The sequence below is a fragment of the Symphalangus syndactylus genome, chromosome 5 (genome assembly GCF_028878055.3).
Source record: "Symphalangus syndactylus isolate Jambi chromosome 5, NHGRI_mSymSyn1-v2.1_pri, whole genome shotgun sequence".
NCBI classification, from domain to species: domain Eukaryota; kingdom Metazoa; phylum Chordata; class Mammalia; order Primates; family Hylobatidae; genus Symphalangus; species Symphalangus syndactylus.
Window position 1 is genome coordinate 37,789,056 of NC_072427.2, and position 20,167 is coordinate 37,809,222.

The 20,167-nt window shown below is 48.4% G+C and overlaps 1 protein-coding gene across 4 annotated transcripts in view; it reads left to right on the forward strand.

Moving 5' to 3' along the window:
- CLN6 (CLN6 transmembrane ER protein) overlaps window positions 1-20,167 on the forward strand; it is a 61,294-nt gene that overhangs the window by 26,621 nt on the left and 14,506 nt on the right. Inside the window, exon 1 of one of the 4 annotated variants that reach the window (XM_055277994.2) lies at window positions 13,955-14,201. The exons of 2 other annotated variants lie outside the window; for them this stretch is intronic. In XM_055277994.2, the coding sequence (XP_055133969.1) occupies window positions 14,119-14,201 (83 nt within the window). In that variant the 5' untranslated portion in view covers window positions 13,955-14,118. Of the gene's footprint in view, window positions 1-13,954; window positions 14,202-20,167 lie in introns of those variants that run through there. One more of the 4 variants, XM_063638830.1, reaches the window with a different exon arrangement.

Genomic DNA, 20,167 nt, shown 5'->3' on the forward strand with positions numbered 1-20,167 from the left:
CCTGTACTCAAGAGGCAGAGGTGGGAGGGTGGCTTGAGCCCAAGAGGTCAAGGCTACAGTGACCTATCATCGTGGCAGACAAAGGAAGACCTTGTCTTTTTTTTTTTTTTTTGGAGATGGAGTCTCGCTCTGTCACCCAGGCTGGAGTGTAGTGGCACGGTCTCGGCTCACTGAAACCTCCGCCTCCTGGTTTCAAGGAATTCTCCTGCCTCAGCCTCCCAAGTAGCTGGGATTACAAGAGCACGCCACCAGGCCAGGCTAATTATTTGTGTTTTAGTAGAGACAGGGTTTCCCCATGTTGCCCAGGGTGGTCTCGAACTCCTGAGCTCAGGCAGTCTGCCTGCCTCGGCCTCTCAAAGTGTTGAGATTACAAGCCTGAGCCACCGCGCCTGGCCGAAGACCCCCTTCTTTTTTTTTTTTTTTTTTTTTAAATAAAGCATTCCCCTAACCCCACCCCCAGGATCCAGTTGTTAGATGGGGAGGAAGCCCTTCAGATATTTTATTAATAGTTCAATCACTTCCAAAAACAGAAAATCCAGGCTACTTTAAAAAAAATTATTCCCACTCAGAACATTCCTCTAAAGTCAGTGGAGTAATTTTGATTCCACTGCTTGCAACAGGAAAAAAAAAAAAAAAAAACTGAAGAAGTAAATGATTCAAACTTGTGACTGCATCACAGAGGCCTTTGAAGATCTAATGAAAGCTAGGGATTCCCGAAAAATATGTATGTATCCTCAACACATGTGGCATACAATTTCAAGCAGTTCAAAGATCCCTGACACCGATTTGTGGACCCTGTTCATGGAGAGCAAGAACCTGATCAAAAAGAAATGAGGCTGGGCACGGTGGGTCATGCCTGTAATCCCAACATTTTGGGAGGCCGCGGCGGGCAGATCACGTGAGGTCAGGAGTTTGAGACCAACCTGGCCAACATGGCGAAACTTGGTCTCTGCTAAAAAATACAAAAATTAGCCAGGCGCAGTGGTGCGTGCCTGCAGTCCCAGGTACTTGGGAGGCTGAGGCATGAGAATCACTTGAACCTGGGAGGCAGAGGTTGCAGTGAGCCAAGATAGAGCCACTGCACTCCAGCCTGGGTGACACAGCAAGATTCCGTCTCAAAAAAAAAAAAAAAAAGAAAAAGAAATTAGGAGTTATATACAAAATCTCAGACTGCATTTCTTTTAATTTCCAACTTTTATTTTAGGTTCAGGGGTACATGTACAGGATGTGCAGGTTTGTTACACAGGTAAATGTGTGCCATGGTAGTTTGCTGCACAGATCATGCCATCATCCAGGTACTAAGCCCAGCATCCATTAGCTATTCTTCCTGATGCTCTCCCTCCTCCTACCCCCTACCCTCCAGCAGGCCCCATGTGTCCATGTGTTCTCATCATTTAGCTCCCACTTATGAGAACATGCAGTATTTGGGTTTCTGTTCCTGCATTAGTTTGCTAAGAATAATGGTCTCTAGCTCCATCCATGTCCCTGCAAAGGACATAGTCTCATCCCTTTTTATGGCTGCCTAGTATTTCATGGTGTATTTGTAACACATTTTCTGTAACCAGTATATCATTGATGGGCATTTAGGTTGATTCCATGTCTTTGCTATCCATTAAACTACCATTGACATTCTTCACAGAATTAGTAAAAACTATTTTAAAATTCATATGGAACCAAAAAAATAGCTCAAACAGCCAAGACAATCCTAAGAAAAAAGAACAAAGCTGGAAGGATCACGCTATCTGACTTCAAACTACAGGGCTACAGTAACCAAAACAGCATGGTACTGATACAAAAGCAGACACATAGACCGATGGAACAGAATAGAGAACCCAGAAATAAGACCTCACACCTACAACCATCTGATCTTTAAAAACCTGACAAAAAAAAGCAATGGAGAAGGGATTCCCTACTTAAGTGCTGCAATGAACATATGCATGCATGTATCTTTATAATAAACACTCCCACCAACAATGTAAAAGCCTTCCTTTTTCTCTACAACCTCACCAGTATCTGTTGTTTTTTGAGTTTTTATAATAATAGCCATTCTGATTGGTGTGAGATGGTATCTCATTGTGGTTTTGATTTGCATTTCTCTAATGATCCATAATGTTGAGCTTTTTTCATATGTTTGTTGGCCACATGTATGTCTTCTTTTGAAAAGTGTCTGTTCATGTCCTTTGCCCATTTTGGGGGTTGTTTTTCTCTTGTAAATTTGTTTAAGTTCCTTTTTTTTTTTTTTTGAGACGGAGTTTTGCTGTGTTGCCCAGGCTGGAGTGCAGTGGTGCAATCTCGGCTCACTGCAAGCTCCACCTCCCAGGTTCACGCCATTCTCCTGCCTCAGCCTCCCGAGTAGCTGGGACTACAGGCGCCCACCACCACACCTGGCTAATTTTTTGTATTTTTAGTAGAGACGGGGTTTCACCGTGTTAGCCAGGATGGTCTCGATCTACTGACCTCGTGATCCACCTGCCTCGGCCTCCCAAAGTGCTGGGATTACAGGCATGAGCCACCGCGCCCGGCCTAAGTTCCTTATAGATGCTGGATATTAGAACTTTGTCAGATGTGTAGATTGCAAAAATTTTCTCCCATTCTGTAGGTTGTCTGTTTACTGTGTTGATGGTTTCTTTTGCTGTGCAGAAGCTCTTTAGTTTAATTAGATCCCATTTGTCAGTTTTTGCTTTTGTTGCAATTGCTTTTGGCGTCTTCGTTGTGAAATCTTTGCCTGTGCCTATATCCTGGATGGTATTGCCTAGGTTTTCTTCCAGGGTTTTTATAGTTTTGGGTTTCACATTTAAGTCTTTAATCTGTCTTAATTTTTGTATATGGTGTAAGGAAGGAGTCAGTTTCAATTTTCTGTATTTGGCTAGCCAGTTCTCCCAGCACCATTTATTAAGTAGGGAATCCCTTCTCCATTGCTTTTTTTTGTCAGGTTTTTAAAGATCAGATGGTTGTAGGTGTGAGGTCTTATTTCTGGGTTCTCTATTCTGTTCCATCGGTCTATGTGTCTGCTTTTGTATCAGTACCATGCTGTTTTGGTTACTGTAGCCCTGTAGTATAGTTTGAAGTCAGATAGCGTGATGCTTCCAGCTTTGTTCTTTTTTCTTAGGATTGTCTTGGCTGTTTGAGCTATTTTTTTGGTTCCATATGAATTTTAAAATAGTTTTTACTAATTCTGTGAAGAATGTCAATGGTAGTTTAATGGAATATCATTGAATCCATAAATTGCTTTGGGCAATATGGCCATTTTCATGATATTAATTTTTCCTATCCATGAGCATGGAATGTTTTTCCATTTGTTTGTGTCATCTCTGATTTCTTTGAGCAGTGGTTTGTAGTTCTCCTTGAAGAGGTCCTTCACTTCCCTTGTTAGCTGTATTCCTAGGTATTTTATTATTTTTGTGGCAATTGTGAAAGGAAGTTCATTCATGATTGGTTCCAGCTTGCCTGTTGTTGGTGTATAGATGTGCTAGCAATTTTTGCACATTGATTTTGTATCCTGAGACTTTGCTGAAGTTGCTTATCAGCCTATGAAGCTTTTGCAGCCCAGCTTTTATAAATAATCCAAAGCCATTTGAATTTTTTCCCCAGTGCTTTTCTAAACACACACAAAAGCATTTCTAAGAAAATGTACAGTAGGCCGGGCACGGTGGCTCACACCTGTAATCCCAGCACTTTGGGAGGCCAAGATGAGCAGATCACCTGAGATCAGGAGTTCAAGACCAGCCTGGCCAACATGGTGAAACCCTGTCTGTACTAAAAATACAAAAAAATCTGCAGGGTATGGTGGCGGGTGCCTGTAATCCCAGCTACTTGGAAGGCTGAGTCAGGAGAATCGCTTGAACCCAGGAGGCAGAGGTTGCAGTGAGCCAAGATTGTGCCACTGCACCCCAGTCTGGGCAACAAGAGCAAAAACTCCGTCTCCACAAAAAATAAAAAACAAGTTCGTCATTCACTATTGTTAGCATATTGGTTTTAAATTTTATTAAAGACATAGTAAAGTTTGTCATGTTGCATAAAAAATTTTGCAGTGGAATAGGCCTGCTTGTGTAATTAATATCTACCATGTGTTCAGGCCTGTCTCATAAACACTGAGCATAGTTTTACTAACAAAGTATTACAAGGGTATCTATTTGTAATAACTTTATTTATATGAGATTTTTATCACCTGTGTCAAGATCTTAATCAGTAACAAACTCCCAACTCAAACAGTGTTTTTATGAGGAAAGCACCATCTTATGCAGTGGTCAGTTTACTCAGCTGTTTTCAGAACTGCCCTAGGTGAAAAACTGGATTGCCTTATTTCATGCATGATAGACTTGGTTCTCCAGGACACAGGAGCAGCATAGCAGAAAGACCCAGGAGACCACTCTGGCTTCTGCTGGGTTGCCTTGAACAGGTTAACTCCCATCTCTAAGTTTCTGTTTAATCATCTGTCACGGAGCAATGCCAGTGCCCATGGAGCGGTCAGGGGAGCACACTCAGGGTTGCAGGAAATATTGGTTCTGTGTGTGCCTTATCCTGGTACAGCTTAACAAATGCCTGTTCACTAATTGGGTAACTGAGAACTGCCTCTGGTTAATTGCACAGCTAGAGAAAGGGATCCCACTTTGTCTGCTGGGTCCATTTAGAATTATAACTTGCCCATTGTTTGATGGGGAATCCTGTAGCCAAACAAATGAATAGTTAATTTAAAGTCAGACAACTGGGGCTTTTTGCTTTAGGTAGAAACCTAATTCCCAGACAATCCATACATTATGTATAGACTGCCTTGACCTGATTCTGTTCTTGGCACTCAGGCGAGGGGCCAACACAGGAAAATCCTGGAAGGGCAAGGGAGCATGAGATAGGGGTGGGAGCGGATGACCCAGTTTAAAGCTTTCCTCTCACTTTGCAGCGATGAAAAAACTCCAGGCCATGAGAGTTACATGCTCAACTTGATTCTCTCCATCAAGAGGATATTACTATGGTTACCTACTGCTATAAACCCAGAAGGGAATCTTTCCTGACTGCTACTACCAGGCAGAGTATCTGAAGTTTTGAAGATTAAAGATCTGTATTAGTCAGGGATCTCTAGAGGGACAGAACTAATAGGGTATATATATATATATATATATATATATATATATATAGAGAGAGAGAGAGAGAGAGAGAGGAGTTTATTAAATATTAGCTCACACAAGCACAAGGTCCCACAGTAGGTTGTCTGCAAGTTGAGGGGCAAGGAGAGCCACTCTGAGTCCCAAAACTGAAGAACTTGGAGTCCGGTGTTTGAGGGCAGGAAGCATCCAGCATGGAAGAAAGATGTAGGCTGGGAGGCTAGGTCAGTCTGGTCTTTTCACGTATTTCTGCCTGCTTTATATTCTAGCTGTGCTGGCAGCTAATTAGATGGTGCCCCCCTAGATTAAAGGTGGGTCTGCCTTCCCCAGCCCACTGACTCAAATGTTAATCTCCTTTGGCAACACCCTCACAGACACACCCAGGATCAATACTTTGCATCCTTCAATCCAATCAAGTTAACATTCAGTATTAACCATCACAAGATCATTTGGCATGGTATAGCTACTTTGGAAAGCAGTGTGTGGTGTCCTGTAAAGTTAAACATATCCTCACTGTATGACCCAGCCATCCCATTTCTAGGTATTCACTTGAGATAAATGAAACGTGTTCACACAGAAACTTGTCAGTGATGTGCTCCTAGCAGCTTAATCATACTAGCCCCAAACTGGAAATAGATCAAATGCCCTTCAACTGATGCATGGATTAGCAAACTGTGGTACATCCAAACAATAGAATTCTATTCAATAACAACAAGTACTGAGCTCTTGATACAGCATGAATGAATCTCAAAAGCATCACGCTAAGTGAAAGCATCCAGAGAAAGCTGCAAGATTCCAGGAACATGAAATTTAAGAAAAGGCAAAACTTTGATGACAGAAAGATCAGTGTCTGCCAGGAGCTTGAGGGTGGTAGAAGGACTAACATTAGCCGCCACAAGATTAAAAATTATGGTTTAGGAGTCATGCAGCTGGAGGCTACAAGATTCTGACCCTCCCTAAAATGCTCCTAAGATCAGCGCTTGAGATATTTGGCAGACCCTGCACTTGATGGGTCAGCTGGCACCATCCAGATCAATAAACTGGCTCATCTGATCTTGTGGGCCCCACCCAGGAACCGACTCAGCGCAAGAACGCAACTCCAACTCCCTATGATTTTTTCCCTGACCAATCAGCACTCCTGGCTCACTGGCTTCCCCCAATCCACCAAGTTATCCTTAAAAACTCTGCTCCCCAAATGCTCGGGGAGACTGATTTGAGTATAATAAAATTCCGGCCTCCCACACAGCTGGCTCTGCATGGCTCTCTTTCTCTATTGCAATTCCCCTGTCTTGATGAACCACCTCTGTCTAAGCAGCCGGCAAGGTGAGCCCCTTGGGCGGTTACACCATCTCATCCTCCTGAGTAGCTGGCACTACAGATGCACGCCATCACACCTGGCTAATTATTTTTGTATTTTTTGTAGAGACAGGTTTTTACCATGTTGCTCAGGCTGGTCTCAAACTCCCAAGCTCAAGTGATTCTCTCACCTCAGCCTCCCAAAGTGCTAGCATTACAGGCAAGAGTCACTGCACCTGGCCAGAATTATTATTATTATTATTATTATTACATTGAGACAGGATCTCACTCTGTACCTCAGGCTGGGGTGCAATGGCACAATCTTGGTTCACTGTAGCCTCGACCTGCTGGGCTCTAGTGATCCTTCCACCTCAGCCTCCCAAGTAGCTGGGACTACAGGCCTGTGCCACTGCACCCAGATAATTTTTGGGTTTTTTTGTTGTTGTTTTGGGGTGTTTTACTTTTTGGTAGAGATGGGGTTATATCATGTTGCCCCGGCTGGTCTCGAACTCCTGGGCTCAAGTGATCTGCCTGCCTCAGCCTCCCAAAGTGCTGGGACTACAGGCATGAGCCACTGTGACTCAAGGAATTATTCTTTATCATGACTGTGGCAGTGGCTACATGAGAATATACATTTGCCAAAACTCATCAAATCATACTTAAAAATTTTTATTTTATGTAGATTATGCCTCAATAAAGCCTATTTACTTTTAATGATGTCACTTGAGGCTATTGTGTTTATCTCTCAGTAAAACCTGAGACCACTGAAGTCTACCTGAATTTGTTTTTAGACTCATTTTCTAGGCAGGTCAGTGGGCTTCAGAAGAATTCCAGCCAGGTGTGGTGGCTCACACCTGTAATCCTAGCACTTTGGGAGGCCAAAGCAGGTGGATCACCTGAGGTCAGGAGTTCAAGACCAGCCTGGCCAACGTGGCGAAACCTTGTCTCTACTAAAAATACAAAAATTAGCCGGACGCGTTGGCGTGTAATCCCAGCTACTTGGGAGGCTGAGGCAGGAGAATTGCTTGAACCCAGGGAACAGAGGTTGCAGTGAGCCGAGATCGCACCATTGCACTCCAGCCTGGGCAGCAAGAGCAAAACTCATTCTCAAAGAGCGAAACTTGTTCTCACTTAGCTTCTAAGTGAAGCTTCTAAAACCAGAACTTTATATGGTGTTTTCTGCTTCAAGAGTCCATAGAATCAAAGCCCAGAAAGAAATTCAGGGCCACTCCTATGATCTGAAGAGGGGCACGCTGAACCACCTGGTGGGGCTGGAGGGGACCCAGGAAGTCCTCCAGACACCCTCCATATTGGTGCTGAACTTTAAGTCCTACCACTTCCTCTGGATTAAAAATTGCCTTTCCAGAGCATCCCCTGTTTCTTGCCATCAGAACAACAATAGTTATCAGGCTTCTACCACTTTATTTGAGCTTCCCAATAACCTTGGAGGATGCTGCTGTGATAATGCCCATTTTATAGATAAAGAAACCAAGTCTCGGAGAATCTGGTTGGCGTTTCCAGGATTACATAGCCCTGAATTAACCTAGATGGGACCATATTATTATTATTTTTATTTTAGAGACCAGGTCTTGTTCTGTTGCCCAGGCTGGAGTGCAGCGGCATGCATCATAGTTCACTGTTACCTCATATTCCTGGCCTCCAGTGATCCTCCCATCTCAGCCTCCTGAGTAGCTGGTATTACAGGTGTGTGCCACCACGTTCAGCTAATATTTTAATTTTTTTGCAGAGACGAGGTCTCACTATGTTGCTCAGGCTGGTCTTGAACTCCTGGCCTCAAGCAATCCTCCCACCTCAGCTTCCCAAAGTGCTGAGCTTACAGGCATGAGCCTCCATGTCCTGCCAAAATTCTCTAAAAACTAACAGCTGTGGGTCTCCTGTAGCACTCTAATAAGTCATTAAATTCCAAAATTTGACTATACAGAGCTCAGGTTGACAATTCTGAAACAATTTCAAAGCAGATACTACTCGTGGCTCACCGTGGCTGTGGAAAGACCTCCCTCCAGCCTCCATGGCCTATCTGTTCAGGCAGTTGTGTGGTGGTTTTTGGAGAATGCAGGTCCCAGAGGCAGGCTGCCCAGGTCCACCTGTGACTACACCATTGACAGGCTGTGTGGTTTGGGGTAGATGACTCAGCTTCTTTGTACCTGAGTCAACTCATCTACAAGCAGGAGCCAAGGTTAGCTCTATCCCTCAGGGCTACTGTGAGGATTAAATGAGATAATACACATTAAGCACTGAGATCAGGGTTTAGCATGCAGGAATTGTACAACAAATGTCTATTGGTTTTGTCTGTTTGTTTTGTTTTATTATTTTTTTGTTTTGTTTTAGACAGAATCTCACTCTGTCACCCAGGCTGGTGTGCAGTGGCACAATCTTGGCTCACTGCAACTTCCGTCTCCCGGGTTCAAGCAATTCTCCTGCCTCAGCCTCCCGAGTAGCTGGGATTACAGGCACCTGCCACCATGCCCAGCTAATTGTATTTTTAGTAGAGGCGGAGTTTCACCTTGTTGGCCAGGCTGGTCTCAAACTCCCCACCTCAAATGATCCGCTCGCCCCGGCCTCCCAAAATGCTGGGATTACACGCATGAGCCACCGCGCCCGGCCTTTGTCAACTGTTAAGAGTGAAAGAAATGATAAGGAAAAGAGTGGAGGGCCCTGGGAGCCTCTCAGCTTCTCCTAGCTCTCAGCAGCAGATGGGAGGGGAATCGGCTAGCAGAGAGCAATTCAGCTCTGGGTTCTCATGGGGACAGCAGGCTTCCGGGCAGGGTCTGAATTTATAGCCACATGTAGAAGGCAGTGATCTCTTCCATTAAGGGGTGGAAATAGAGCACAGAATCTCCTATATTAGGGCTTTTGTTCAAGTGTGCAAACTCAGGGCCATGAACTCTACACTTCTCCTTCCCTTGGCTGTCTGGTTAGAGAGGGAGCAGCCGTATTGGTACACCACCTGGCTCAGGGTGGGCACTGGCCATCCAATCAGAATTCCTCCGTGGGAATTTTGAATTGGGCCCAGAAGAGGCCAGCCACATTCTGCTTATCTCTTGGGTGGAAGAAAGATAAACTTGGGAGCTGCTGACTGAGGCCATCGGCTGCTGTATTTCCTGGGAAGCCAGGAAAGCCAGTCTGCAGGGAGAAAGAGAGAAGGATGACATGGAAACAGTGTTGTGGGTGGTGACTTCCTGGGCTCCCAAAGTCCCAGCACCATTCTCAGTTCCTGAGGCCCAGCTGCATCCTTATGCTTAGATTCCCTAAGACACCCCTGAATCCTTGTAATAGAAATCCCCTTTTGTCATCAACTTGTCCCCCGTTGTTTCTAATAATCACAACTGCAAGAATCTGAATTAAAGCAACCTGGGGACCTTCTCTCTCCCCACAGTGTGACTTTTGGTCACCCTCCCAGCTTCTTCAGCCGGACAGGGAGTGTCCTGCAGGCAATTCCAGTTGACACAGAAAGACAGTCTTCATCTGCCCTCAGTGCCCCAGTCCCCTGCTGTCTGTCCTTTGCAGCCTTCTCACTGTGCACAGTCTTGTTGCCCACACTTAGAGATCCCCTAGTCAGGTCCCTCCTGGCTGCCTATCTCCAAAGTAACTGAGTTTTCCCGGTCCCACTTCCTCTATCTGCCTTCTGGAGTCCCAGCCTCTGGATCCAGGAGTCTGTGTGTCATGTCTCTCAGATGGCAGCTGCAGTCTAGCATGGGCCTTCAAAGCCTTCTGGTGGCAGGGCAGTGTGGGAAGATGTTTTGAAGAAAGACAAATTTTCAAAAGCTCTTAAGAGACTGGATATAAAGGATACTGGATTAGGAGTGGAGACTGTATTCTGGCCTGGCTTGGCTTCTAACTCGCTGTGTGGCTTTAGGCTTCATTTTCTTCAGCTGCAGAATGATGAAATTAGGCAAGATCAAAGGCTTTCCAGGGAGCCCTTTGGAGGTGCCTTAGCCTTGGAACCATAAGGGGAGAAGAGATGGCACCTGGGACTCTGCTTCTCTTCGCTCAGGGCATCCCCCCCACACCCTTGTAGGTGTTTCATACATTGAGCATCCTGGAAAGATCTTTGTCTTAGCCCAGGTTTCCAAAGAAGCAGAGCAGGGCAGCGTATACGCTAACACTGTATTGGGGAGTGCGGTGGCTGGGAAGGGGAAGTGAGGACAAGGGGCAGTGAGACACAGAAGGAGGGAGGGCACACAAGAGAGTGCGCTGCGGAGCTGGCCACCACTCCATCTGGACGGATGCTAGACCTTACAGGACCTTCTTTATTATTTATTTATTTATTTTGAGACTGAGTCTTGCTCTGTCGCCCAGACTGGAGTGCAGTGGCTTGATCTCGGCTCACTGCAACCTCTGCCTCCTGGGTTCATGTAATTTCTCCTGCCTCAGCCTCCCAAGTAGCTGGGATTACAGGCACATGCCACGACACCCAGCTAGTTTTTGTATTTTTAGTAGAGACAGGGTTTCACCATGTTGGTCAGGCTGGTCTTGAACTTCTGACCTTACGTGGTCCACCCGCCTCGGTCTCCCAATGTGCTGGGATTACAGGTGTGAGCCACTGCGCATGGCCCAGGACCTTCTTTAAAGTGGCTGTGTGAACTCGGAACTTAGGCCAGTCTGTCTAGAAAGAGGAAGAGAGAAAAATTTATTTGCTAATCCCTGTCTCTTGCTGGTCAAAGTTCACTCCATGGAGTGTCCAACACTCCTGCACTTCTGAGGCCAAGGGTGTGGGGCCAAGGGGAGAGGAGATGCAGTTGACTAATGCCTGGGTGAAGTCAGTTGTCACAGCAGCTGGACAAAACAAGTGGCAAGGAGCTGGAAGACTGGTGTGTCTAATGGATCTTAGGCAATACATTTAAAAGCATCTGATACAGGCCTGGTGCAGTGGCTCACGCCTGTAATCCCAGCACTTTGGGAGACCAAGGCGGGCAGATCACGAGGTCAGTAGATCGAGACCAGCCTGGCTAACATGGTAAAACCCCGTCTCTACTAAAAATATAAAAAATTAGCCAGGCGTGGTGGTGCATGCCTGTAGTCCCAGCTACTCGGGAGGCTGAGGCAGGAGAATCACTTGAACCGGGAAGGCAAGAGAATCACTTGAACTGGGGAGGCAGAGGTTGCAGCGAGCCGAGATCATGCCATTGCACTCCAGCCTGGGTGACAGAGCAAGACTCCGTCTCAAAAAAAAAAAAAAAAAATCGGATGCAGCTATAATTGAAAAGTAGCGGGAACCTCTACTAAAAGAAAAGTCAAAACCACCAAGATGCTTAATACCAAAGGACCTTCTTAGCTGAAAGATTTCTTGATGCTGGCCACTGAAATTGCAGCTCAGAGAGCTGAGACTAGAATCCCTTCTGATGTGCAGGGCCCATGTTCTCAGATAATCACAAACAAGATCCTGAAAATGTGTACCCCTCAGCTTTACTCTGTCCTCCTCACCCAAATTTCCATGCAATTTAAAGAGCTAATGAAGATGGTGTTTTTAAAGTGTCCTGGTGGGATGGGAAAGAGACGGGGCTGATAATCCCACCGGACAGGGAGAATTCTCATCTTGTTCATTCAGAAAGGCTCGGCCCCCTGCCAGGTTGGACTCCCTTCCACTCAAGGGGCAGCAGCGGACTCAAGAAAGAAGGCAGATGTGTTTGTATTTAAGAGATTGGAGGATTAAATGAGCTAGAGAGGCTCCCTCCACACGGCCTCATCCTCTGATGGCTGGAAGCCCATCTCTGAGTGTTATTAAATCGATGATGACATCATGGGCACTGCATGCCCCTCCCTCTGGAGCCCAGCAGGCTTGCAAAGCCTGCAGAGGATAAGAAATTGGGGTCAAGGCAGGAAGCCTCAATCCTTCTTCTCTGGTGTATACGAAGATCGATGTGTAGATCGGATCCATCAGAATTAAATCTGGGGTCCGGTCTGACCGGTCTGAGTGCTGTCCTTGGCTGACCCTTGGGCACACTACTTCAGCTCAGGGCCTAGGTTTTTCTCTGCTACAAAACAGAGACAATCACCTGTTCTCCGTACGACCTGGTGTGGATCAAATGAAACAAGGAAAGCTTTAAAGCAAAAGTGTTCTTCAGGGTGCCGGGGTGGGGATTGAGGTGTGGCCTGTGGGCTGCTACAGCCCAGGATGGGGCTGATGGAAAATGACTCCAGGCAGGCAGTCCTAGCCTCCCACAGCCAAGAAAGGACATGCAGGTTCTGACCAAAGGTGAAAGAAATACATCCAATAAAAATCTCCCAAGAAGAAAGACAGGAAAGAAAATAGAATGGAAATAGGCATAGCTCAGACCCCTCATGGTCCGGGAAGCAGACCAAGGATACTGGGCAGGGGAATGGCACATTGCATTTGCATCTGAGGCACATCGCTTCTGCAGCGGCTTGAGGGCTGGGTGAGAGGAGGCAGGACTGGAGAACCTGCACATGTCGCGTGCGCCTGGTGTAGTACGGGGGTGGTGGGGGAGAATGGGGGGTGGTTGCAGTTGTTCTAGTGAGGGGCCTGGGCTGCTGACAGTGACCGTGGGAAGGAGACAGTTTGTGTGACATTGAGAGTGGTGTGGAAGGTAACCTTTCTGTGGAGGGAAACCTCAGGTCCCGAGACGGGCTATTGTAAATAACTAGTCCACCAGTGCCAGGCTCTCTGCTAAGGGTTTCATTTAGTCATCACAACCCCAATGTAGTAGATGTAATAGGCATCTTCTTGTTACAGATGAGTAAACTGAAGCTGTGAGGGGTTGTGCCATTTGCCCGCGTCACAGCTAGTTCAAACTGGTACCACTAATGAAGTCCTGGCAATCTGCCCTGCAGGGTGTTCTCAGGTTTGACCTTTGGTTCTGTTTTTCACTTGAGAACGCTGTCCCCTTAGGTTCTGTCATGTACGTTCCGGTGACTCATGAGCCTGTCCACTGGGTTCCCAGGTCTCGCCTCAGCTTCAGACCACCGGTCCAACAGCCTTCCTGACCCACCTCAAGCTTAATGCGTTCAAAGATGAATCTTTATTTACACGAAATCTGCTCCAGCCCACTTCCCAGGGGGTGCCTCCACTATCCACCCAGGGGCAGAATCCGGCCACTGCCGGAACTCCTCTCCCTTCACCCCCCACATCCAGGGTCCCAGTCACCATACGTCCCACACGACTCTAGATGTCACCAACTCGCTCTTTCCCACTGTCACCGCCAGCCCCTCACTAGAACATCTGCAACCCACGTGCTGCACCACGCGGGTGCTACACGTGCAGGTCTCCAGTCCTGCCTCCTCTCCTCCACCCGCAAGAACAAGGGAAATCCCACATCACCCTCTGCCCCGGGGAGCATTTGAGTCAGCCTAGTCTATCTCCAGGTCCCTACTCCGCCCCAGCCCAACACCCAGGCCTCAGTCACCCTAGGCAGAGATTCCCGTACCCAGGCAGGCAAGGGACCATCCCAGCCCGCTGGTGGTCACGCGCGCAGCTCGGACAGGCCAGCAGCCCCCGCCCCGCGAGGACGCCACACTCGCAGAGCCCGGCCCTCCCCTCGCGGAGCCCGCCCCGCCTCCCTCCGCCCCGCCCCGGGCCTGCAGCCCCGCCCGTTCCTCCCGGGGGCCGCGCGCTCTCGCCGGCCCGCCCCAGACCTCCCCGGACCGCCCCGCGCTGGGATTTTGCGGCGGCCTCCGCCGGGCCAGCCAAGCTGAGCCGGTCTCTTCCTCGGAAAGGCAGGGCCGAGGGGCCCGCGGGGCAGCTATGGAGGCGACGCGGAGGCGGCAGAACCCGGGAGCGGCGGGCGGCCCGGGCGCGCAGCTGGGCGCCTCCTTCCTGCAGGCCAGGTGGGCGCGCGCCGGGGTGAGAGGGCGGGCTAGGCGCCTGTGCGCGGGGGCCTCGGGACCCGACACGTGACGCTCCTAGGGCTGCCTGGCCGGAACCTCGTGTGCGGCGCGGGCTGGGGCTGAGCGGAGCGCTGGGGGCTTGGAGGCGAGCTACCCTGGCGGCGGCGCCCCCGCGTTTCCTTCTCTGCCCGGGGATCCCGGGGCCCAGCGATGCTCGGCCTCCCCGCTTCGCCGTTGCTCGGGTGCGAGGAGCCCCCGCCCGGAGTTTGCGGTTTTCCTCCCCTCCCGCGCTTCCCTGCGACCCGGACCGGCGCCGGGATAGCCGCTGCGCTGGGAGAGCTCTCCACGGGGGTGGGGACACACACCCCTCGTCACTCGGACCCCCAGCTCATCCGCAAGTTCCGGGCGCCACCTCCGCGTTCTCGGGGTCCCTCCAGCCCTGAGTAGGACTTGATTCTGCCGTTAATCAGGAGGCTGTCTGCTTGATCTGGGGCACCCAAGAATGTGCCAATGTAATGGAAGAGACAGCGGAGAAGGGCGGAAGTTCCCGTCCAGAGAATGAATGAGGAGCCCTTCTCAGTTTTTGATTTATCTGGTTGGGACGAGCAGAGCTCCATTCTACCTTCGTCCCGTTTTACTGACCAGAAACATTCACTGCATTCAGCAGGCATTCTTTAAGCGCCTGTGATGGGCCCAGCGCTGTGCCAGGCAGTAAGGGGGTGGGTGGGCAGGGTGAAGGTGGGAGAGGCTTACCATCCAGTAGGGACCAGGAGAGACAGAGCCCAAATGGGAGTGAGAGGTCATCTTGGAGGGCTTCATGGAGGAAGTGGCACTTGAGCTGAGTCATAAGAGGACTCGGTAGGGGACCCAGGGAAGACAGGCTGTTCCAGCCAGGGAAACTGGGGAAAGGCAAGGAGTTTAGTGGTGCTGGAGCTTTCTGGCTGTAAAAGAAAGTGACAGGAGGATGCAGACTAATTGTGAAGGGCCTTTAATTGCAGCAAGTCTAGGACTCGAGTGAGGGCCTAGAGTGCAAAACTTAGGGGTAGGCGCACAGCCGTGACCGTGAGTGCCGCCTCAATTGTTGGGCCCTGGGGGCCTCGCTTGTCTCACCCTAGTTCCTGTTCTAGGTGACAGGTTAAGGATACAGCCTTTATCTCATAGGCACTGGGGAGTCGTGGGAAGTTGCTGAGCTCTGGCATGCGCAAAGTCCTTGTTAGGAAGTTTTTGGTACGACCGGGATGAAGGGAGAAGTCTGAGCGCTTGGGCTAAGGGATGGCTCGTTTCTGCTGCTGAGGACATGCGGGCTGAGCAGCTGCGGACTGTGTCCGTTTTCACTTAGAAACAATGTACTGACCATAGACCGTGTACTGTAGCTCACCTGTCTCCCTCGGCCTGTGAGTTAAGTATTATTTTACTGATGAGGAAATAGGCTCAGATGGGCTGAGGAGCCTGACTGGCTGAGTCCCCGGGCTGTCTGCCGCACGCCGTGTCCAGTGGTTTCATCTCTGCTGTGGCCTCCACCCAACCCATTTGCCAGCTCCCCTCTTCCAGGGAGCCTCTTCTGCCTGCGGGATGTCTCTGTTCTGAACCCTTGCCAAGTTGGGGGTCACTGACTGCCCTGAACTGTGACAGCCCAATGGGAACAGCCTGTGGGTCTCAGATACGATCACCACTTTATCTCCTGTGTGGGGCTCCCATGTCTGGCATCTTACTCAGTCTTGACAATGAGCTGCCAGATGTCACTTCCAATGTACAGATGGGGAAATGGAGGTCCAGAGAGGTTACGTCATTTGCTGGCAAGAACCAGGGCCTAAACCCAGGGTTTCTGACTACGGGCTCTGCTCTTAGGACTCCACTTTGGCTGCTAAGGAGTGATGCCCCTCTTCCCCTGTGTGAGCTCCCTACCAGCCAGGGTATTCCCAAGGGGGTGGTGTGAGCTGTGAGCTCTCTGTCTCCCAGGTGGCATGTCTCTGCCCCTCACGGTGTGGCCTCAGCCCATTCCCAGTATCATTGCTGCTCAAGGGAGTAGGCAGAATCATCCTGTCCAGTTCCTAGGATGTTTGGATTTCCTCTGCTGCATCTGTGGTTTGCTCACTACCTGTTAAGGTAACCCATTCCATCTTCTACCTGCTTTGTTGCCAGTTTTTGTATTATAATGAAAGTATTATAATTAGGCTGGGCACCATGGCTCATGCCTGTAATCCCAGCACTTTGGGAGGCCAAGGTGGGTGGATCACTTGAGTCCAGGAGTTCGAGACCAACCTGGCCAAGATGGAGAATCCCCGTCCCTACTAAAAAATACAAAAATTATTCAGGTGTGGTGTCCCATGCCTGTAATCCCTGCTACTCAGGAGGCTGAGGAACCAGGATCCCTTGAGCCTGGGAGGCGGAGGTTGTAGTGAGCCGAGATGGCGCCACTGCACTCCAGTCTGGATGACAGTGAGACTGTCTCAAAAAAAAAAAAAAAGAAAAGAAAAGAAAAGAAAGTATTATAATTAATGCCCATGATAAATCAAATAACAAAGGCTTCAAGTTTTAAAAAGCAGTAATCCCTGTCCCACTCTTCCCTGGCACCAGAGACAATCACTTTAGCTTCTTTTAGCTCTTTTTACCAGAGTCAAATTCCTATTTCCAAATAATAGGCTTATAACAATAATAAACACTATGTGCACTTTTTGTGGATCAGGCCCTGCTCTTAAGTTTTTGCATATATTAGTTAAACCACGACCCTTGAGATAGGATCTACTGGCCAGGCGTGGTGGCTCATGCCTGTAATCCCAGCACTTTGGGAGGCTGAGGTGGGTGGATCACAAGGTCAGGAGTTCAAGACCAGCCTGACCAACATGGAGAAACCCTGTCTCTACTAAAAATACAAAAATTAGCCAGGCATGGTGGCATGCGCTTGTAGTCCCAGCTGCTCGGGAGGGTGAGGCAGGAGAATTACTTGAACTCAGGAGGGGGAGGTTGCGGTGAGCCGAGATCGCGCCATTGTACTCCAGCCTGGGCAACAAGAGCGAGACTCCGTCTCAAAAAAAAGAAAAAAAAAAGGGATAGGATCTACTATTATCTCCATTTTACAAATGAGGACGTTGAGGCCCAAGAAGTTAAGTGATTTGCTCAAAATCTGGTTAGTGGCAGAGCTGGGATATGAACCCAAACAGTCTCCAAAGTCCAGACTCTTTTTTTTGAGATGGAGTCTCACACTCAGGCTGGAGTGCAGTGGTGCGATCTCGGCTCACTGCAAACTCCGCCTCCCAGGTTCAAGCCATTCTCCTGCCTCAGCCTCCCAAGTAGCTGGGATTACAGGCGCTCGCCACCACGCACAGCTAATTTTTTGTATTTTTAGTAGAGACGGTGTTTCACCATGTTGGCCAGGCTGGTCTCAAACTTCTGACCTTATGATTCACCCACCTCAGCCTCCCAAGGTGCTGGGATTACAGGCGTGAACCACCGCGCCCGGCCAAGTCCACACTCTTAAAAACTACACCTACACTCAACTGCTATTTCTTGGTTTATTTTATTTTATTTTATTCTTTTTTTGAGACGGAGTTTCACTCTTGTCCCCCAGGCTAGAGTGCAATGGTGCAATCTCGGCTCACTGCAACCTCCACCTCCTGAGTTCAAACAATTCTGCCTCAGCCTCCCGAGTAGCTGGGATTACAGGTGCCCACCACCATGCCCATCTAATTTTTGTATTTTTAGTAGAGATGACGTTTCACCATGTTGGCCAGGCTGGTCTCTAACTCCTGACCTCAGGTGATCCACCCGCCTTGGCCTCCCAAAGTACTGGGATTACAGGCCTGACCCACTACACCCAGCCTTTGATTCCTTTTAGAAAAAAGGAAAAAATTTTAAAAATTAGCCATGTGTGACAGCACATGCCTTTCTGTGGTCCCAGCTACTCAGGAGGCTGAGATGGGAGGATTGCTTGAGCCTGGGAGGTCAAGGCTGCAATGAGCCATGACTGTGTCACTGCACTCCAGCCTGGGTGACAGAGTAAGACCTTGTCTCCAAAACTAAAATAAAAAGAGGATATTAGTCCCCTACCCTAAACTTTAGCTTTCCTCACCCCTTCCTACAATTTCTGTCCTCTGTTTTCATGTTATCAAAGTAGACAATAATTATCTGCTGCTTTAAAACCGTAATTATCTTCTATGTTTTATCTGTGGATTGACTCTAAACATTGAAAATTAATATATAATGTGTATGTTATTTAAGCCATGTATTTAATAAATATTGTTCCAACAGAGCCAAATAATGTTTAACAGTTACATTTGCTTTCTTATGTTGCTTTTGTTTTCCTTGGAGTTTCTAGTTGCCTTTCTTTATTCTCTCATTATATTTGCCTTCATTTCCTTAGTTTTTTTCTGTTCAAGCTTTTCATTGTCTTGTATGTCCCCATTCTTTAAATAGAAGCAAAATTAGTCTCTTTGTGGTCCCCATTTGTGGGTTACTGCTTGACTTGTTCAGGATGAAACCCCTTCCTTTTCTGCCAGGCAGCCTTGCAGATGCTGCTGACTGCCTGGAGGATTTTAAGTGTATGGCACGCACTCCTCAACTGTCATGGTGTCATTGTCCCCATATGGTAGACTTGGAAAGCTGGGAAGGAGAGAAGAGTCTAACTTTGTTTCAGGTTACCTGCCATTGGGCCATCACCATTGTTCTCAGCAGCATTTGCTACTGATTGAGACCTAGTTGGCACAGGCTGGGGGCTCAGTGTGCTAAGTCTGTGGAGCCAGGAACTTGGGACAGGGTTGAGGTTGCTCATCCCCAGGACATGAGCTGGGAGAGAGGATGCCTTTACCATTCCATGATCTGCCTCCCGTGGGCAGAGTTCCAGGAAAAGAAAACCAGGCAGGTGCTGATTAATCTTTTTTTTTTTTTTTTTGGGACAGAGTCTTGCTGTGTTGCCCAGGCAGTGCAGTGGTGCCATCTCAGCTCACTGCAACCCCTGCCTGTGAGGTTCAAGCAATTCTCATGCCTCAGCCTCCCCAGTAGCTGAGATTACAGGCGTGCACCACCATGCTGGGCTGATTTTTGTATTTTTAGTAGAGATGAAGTTTCGTCATGTTGGTCAGGCTGATCTTGAATTCCTGGCCTCATATGATCTGCCCACCTCACCCTCCCAAAGTGCTGGGATTACAGGCATGAGCCACTGTGCCCAGTCTAATCTTGATTTGCAAGCTGGTTGCTGAGTATCCACTCTGTGCGCCTGCTTCCCCCCCGCCCCCATGAGGTCTTACTCTGTCACCCAGGCTGAAGTGCAGTGGTCGGTCATAGCTCACTGCAGCCTCGACCTCCCGGGCTTAAGTGATCATCCTGTCTCAGCCTCCTGAGTAGCTGGAACTACAGATGTGTGCCATCATACCCAGTTAATTTTTAATTTTTTTTTTTTTATTTTTTAGAGATTTTTTTTTTTTTTTTTTTTGGTGACAGTTTCACTCTTATTGCCCAGGCTGGAGTGCAATGGTACGATCTCGGCTCACTGCAACCTCCGTCTCCCAGGTTTAAGCGATTCTCTTGCCTCAGCCTCCCAAGTAGCTGGGATTACAGGTGCACACCACCACGCCTGGCTAATTTAGTATTTTTATATAGAGACAGGGTTTCACTGTGTTGGCCAGGCTGGTCTTGAACTCCTGACCTCAGGTGATCTGCCCACCTCAGCCTCCCAAAGTTCTGCGATTACAGGCGTGAGCCACGGGGCCCAGCCCACCTCTTTTTTTTTTCCTGTCCTACTAAGTTAGGCTGGACTAATGACAGGGATTCTCACTGACCGAGGTGCTTCCTAAGGTGGAGGAGGAGGTAGTCACTGAGCCTCTAGTGTGTGCTAGGTACACATAACTTCCAGATACACACATCTAAGTGTTCATGCTTTCAAAACCCCTTTATTCCTTGTACCGAACATCCTACTTTTTGCCTGGTTTGGAGGTATCAGAGCAAGAAACTGAAGGCTGTTATCTCTTTCG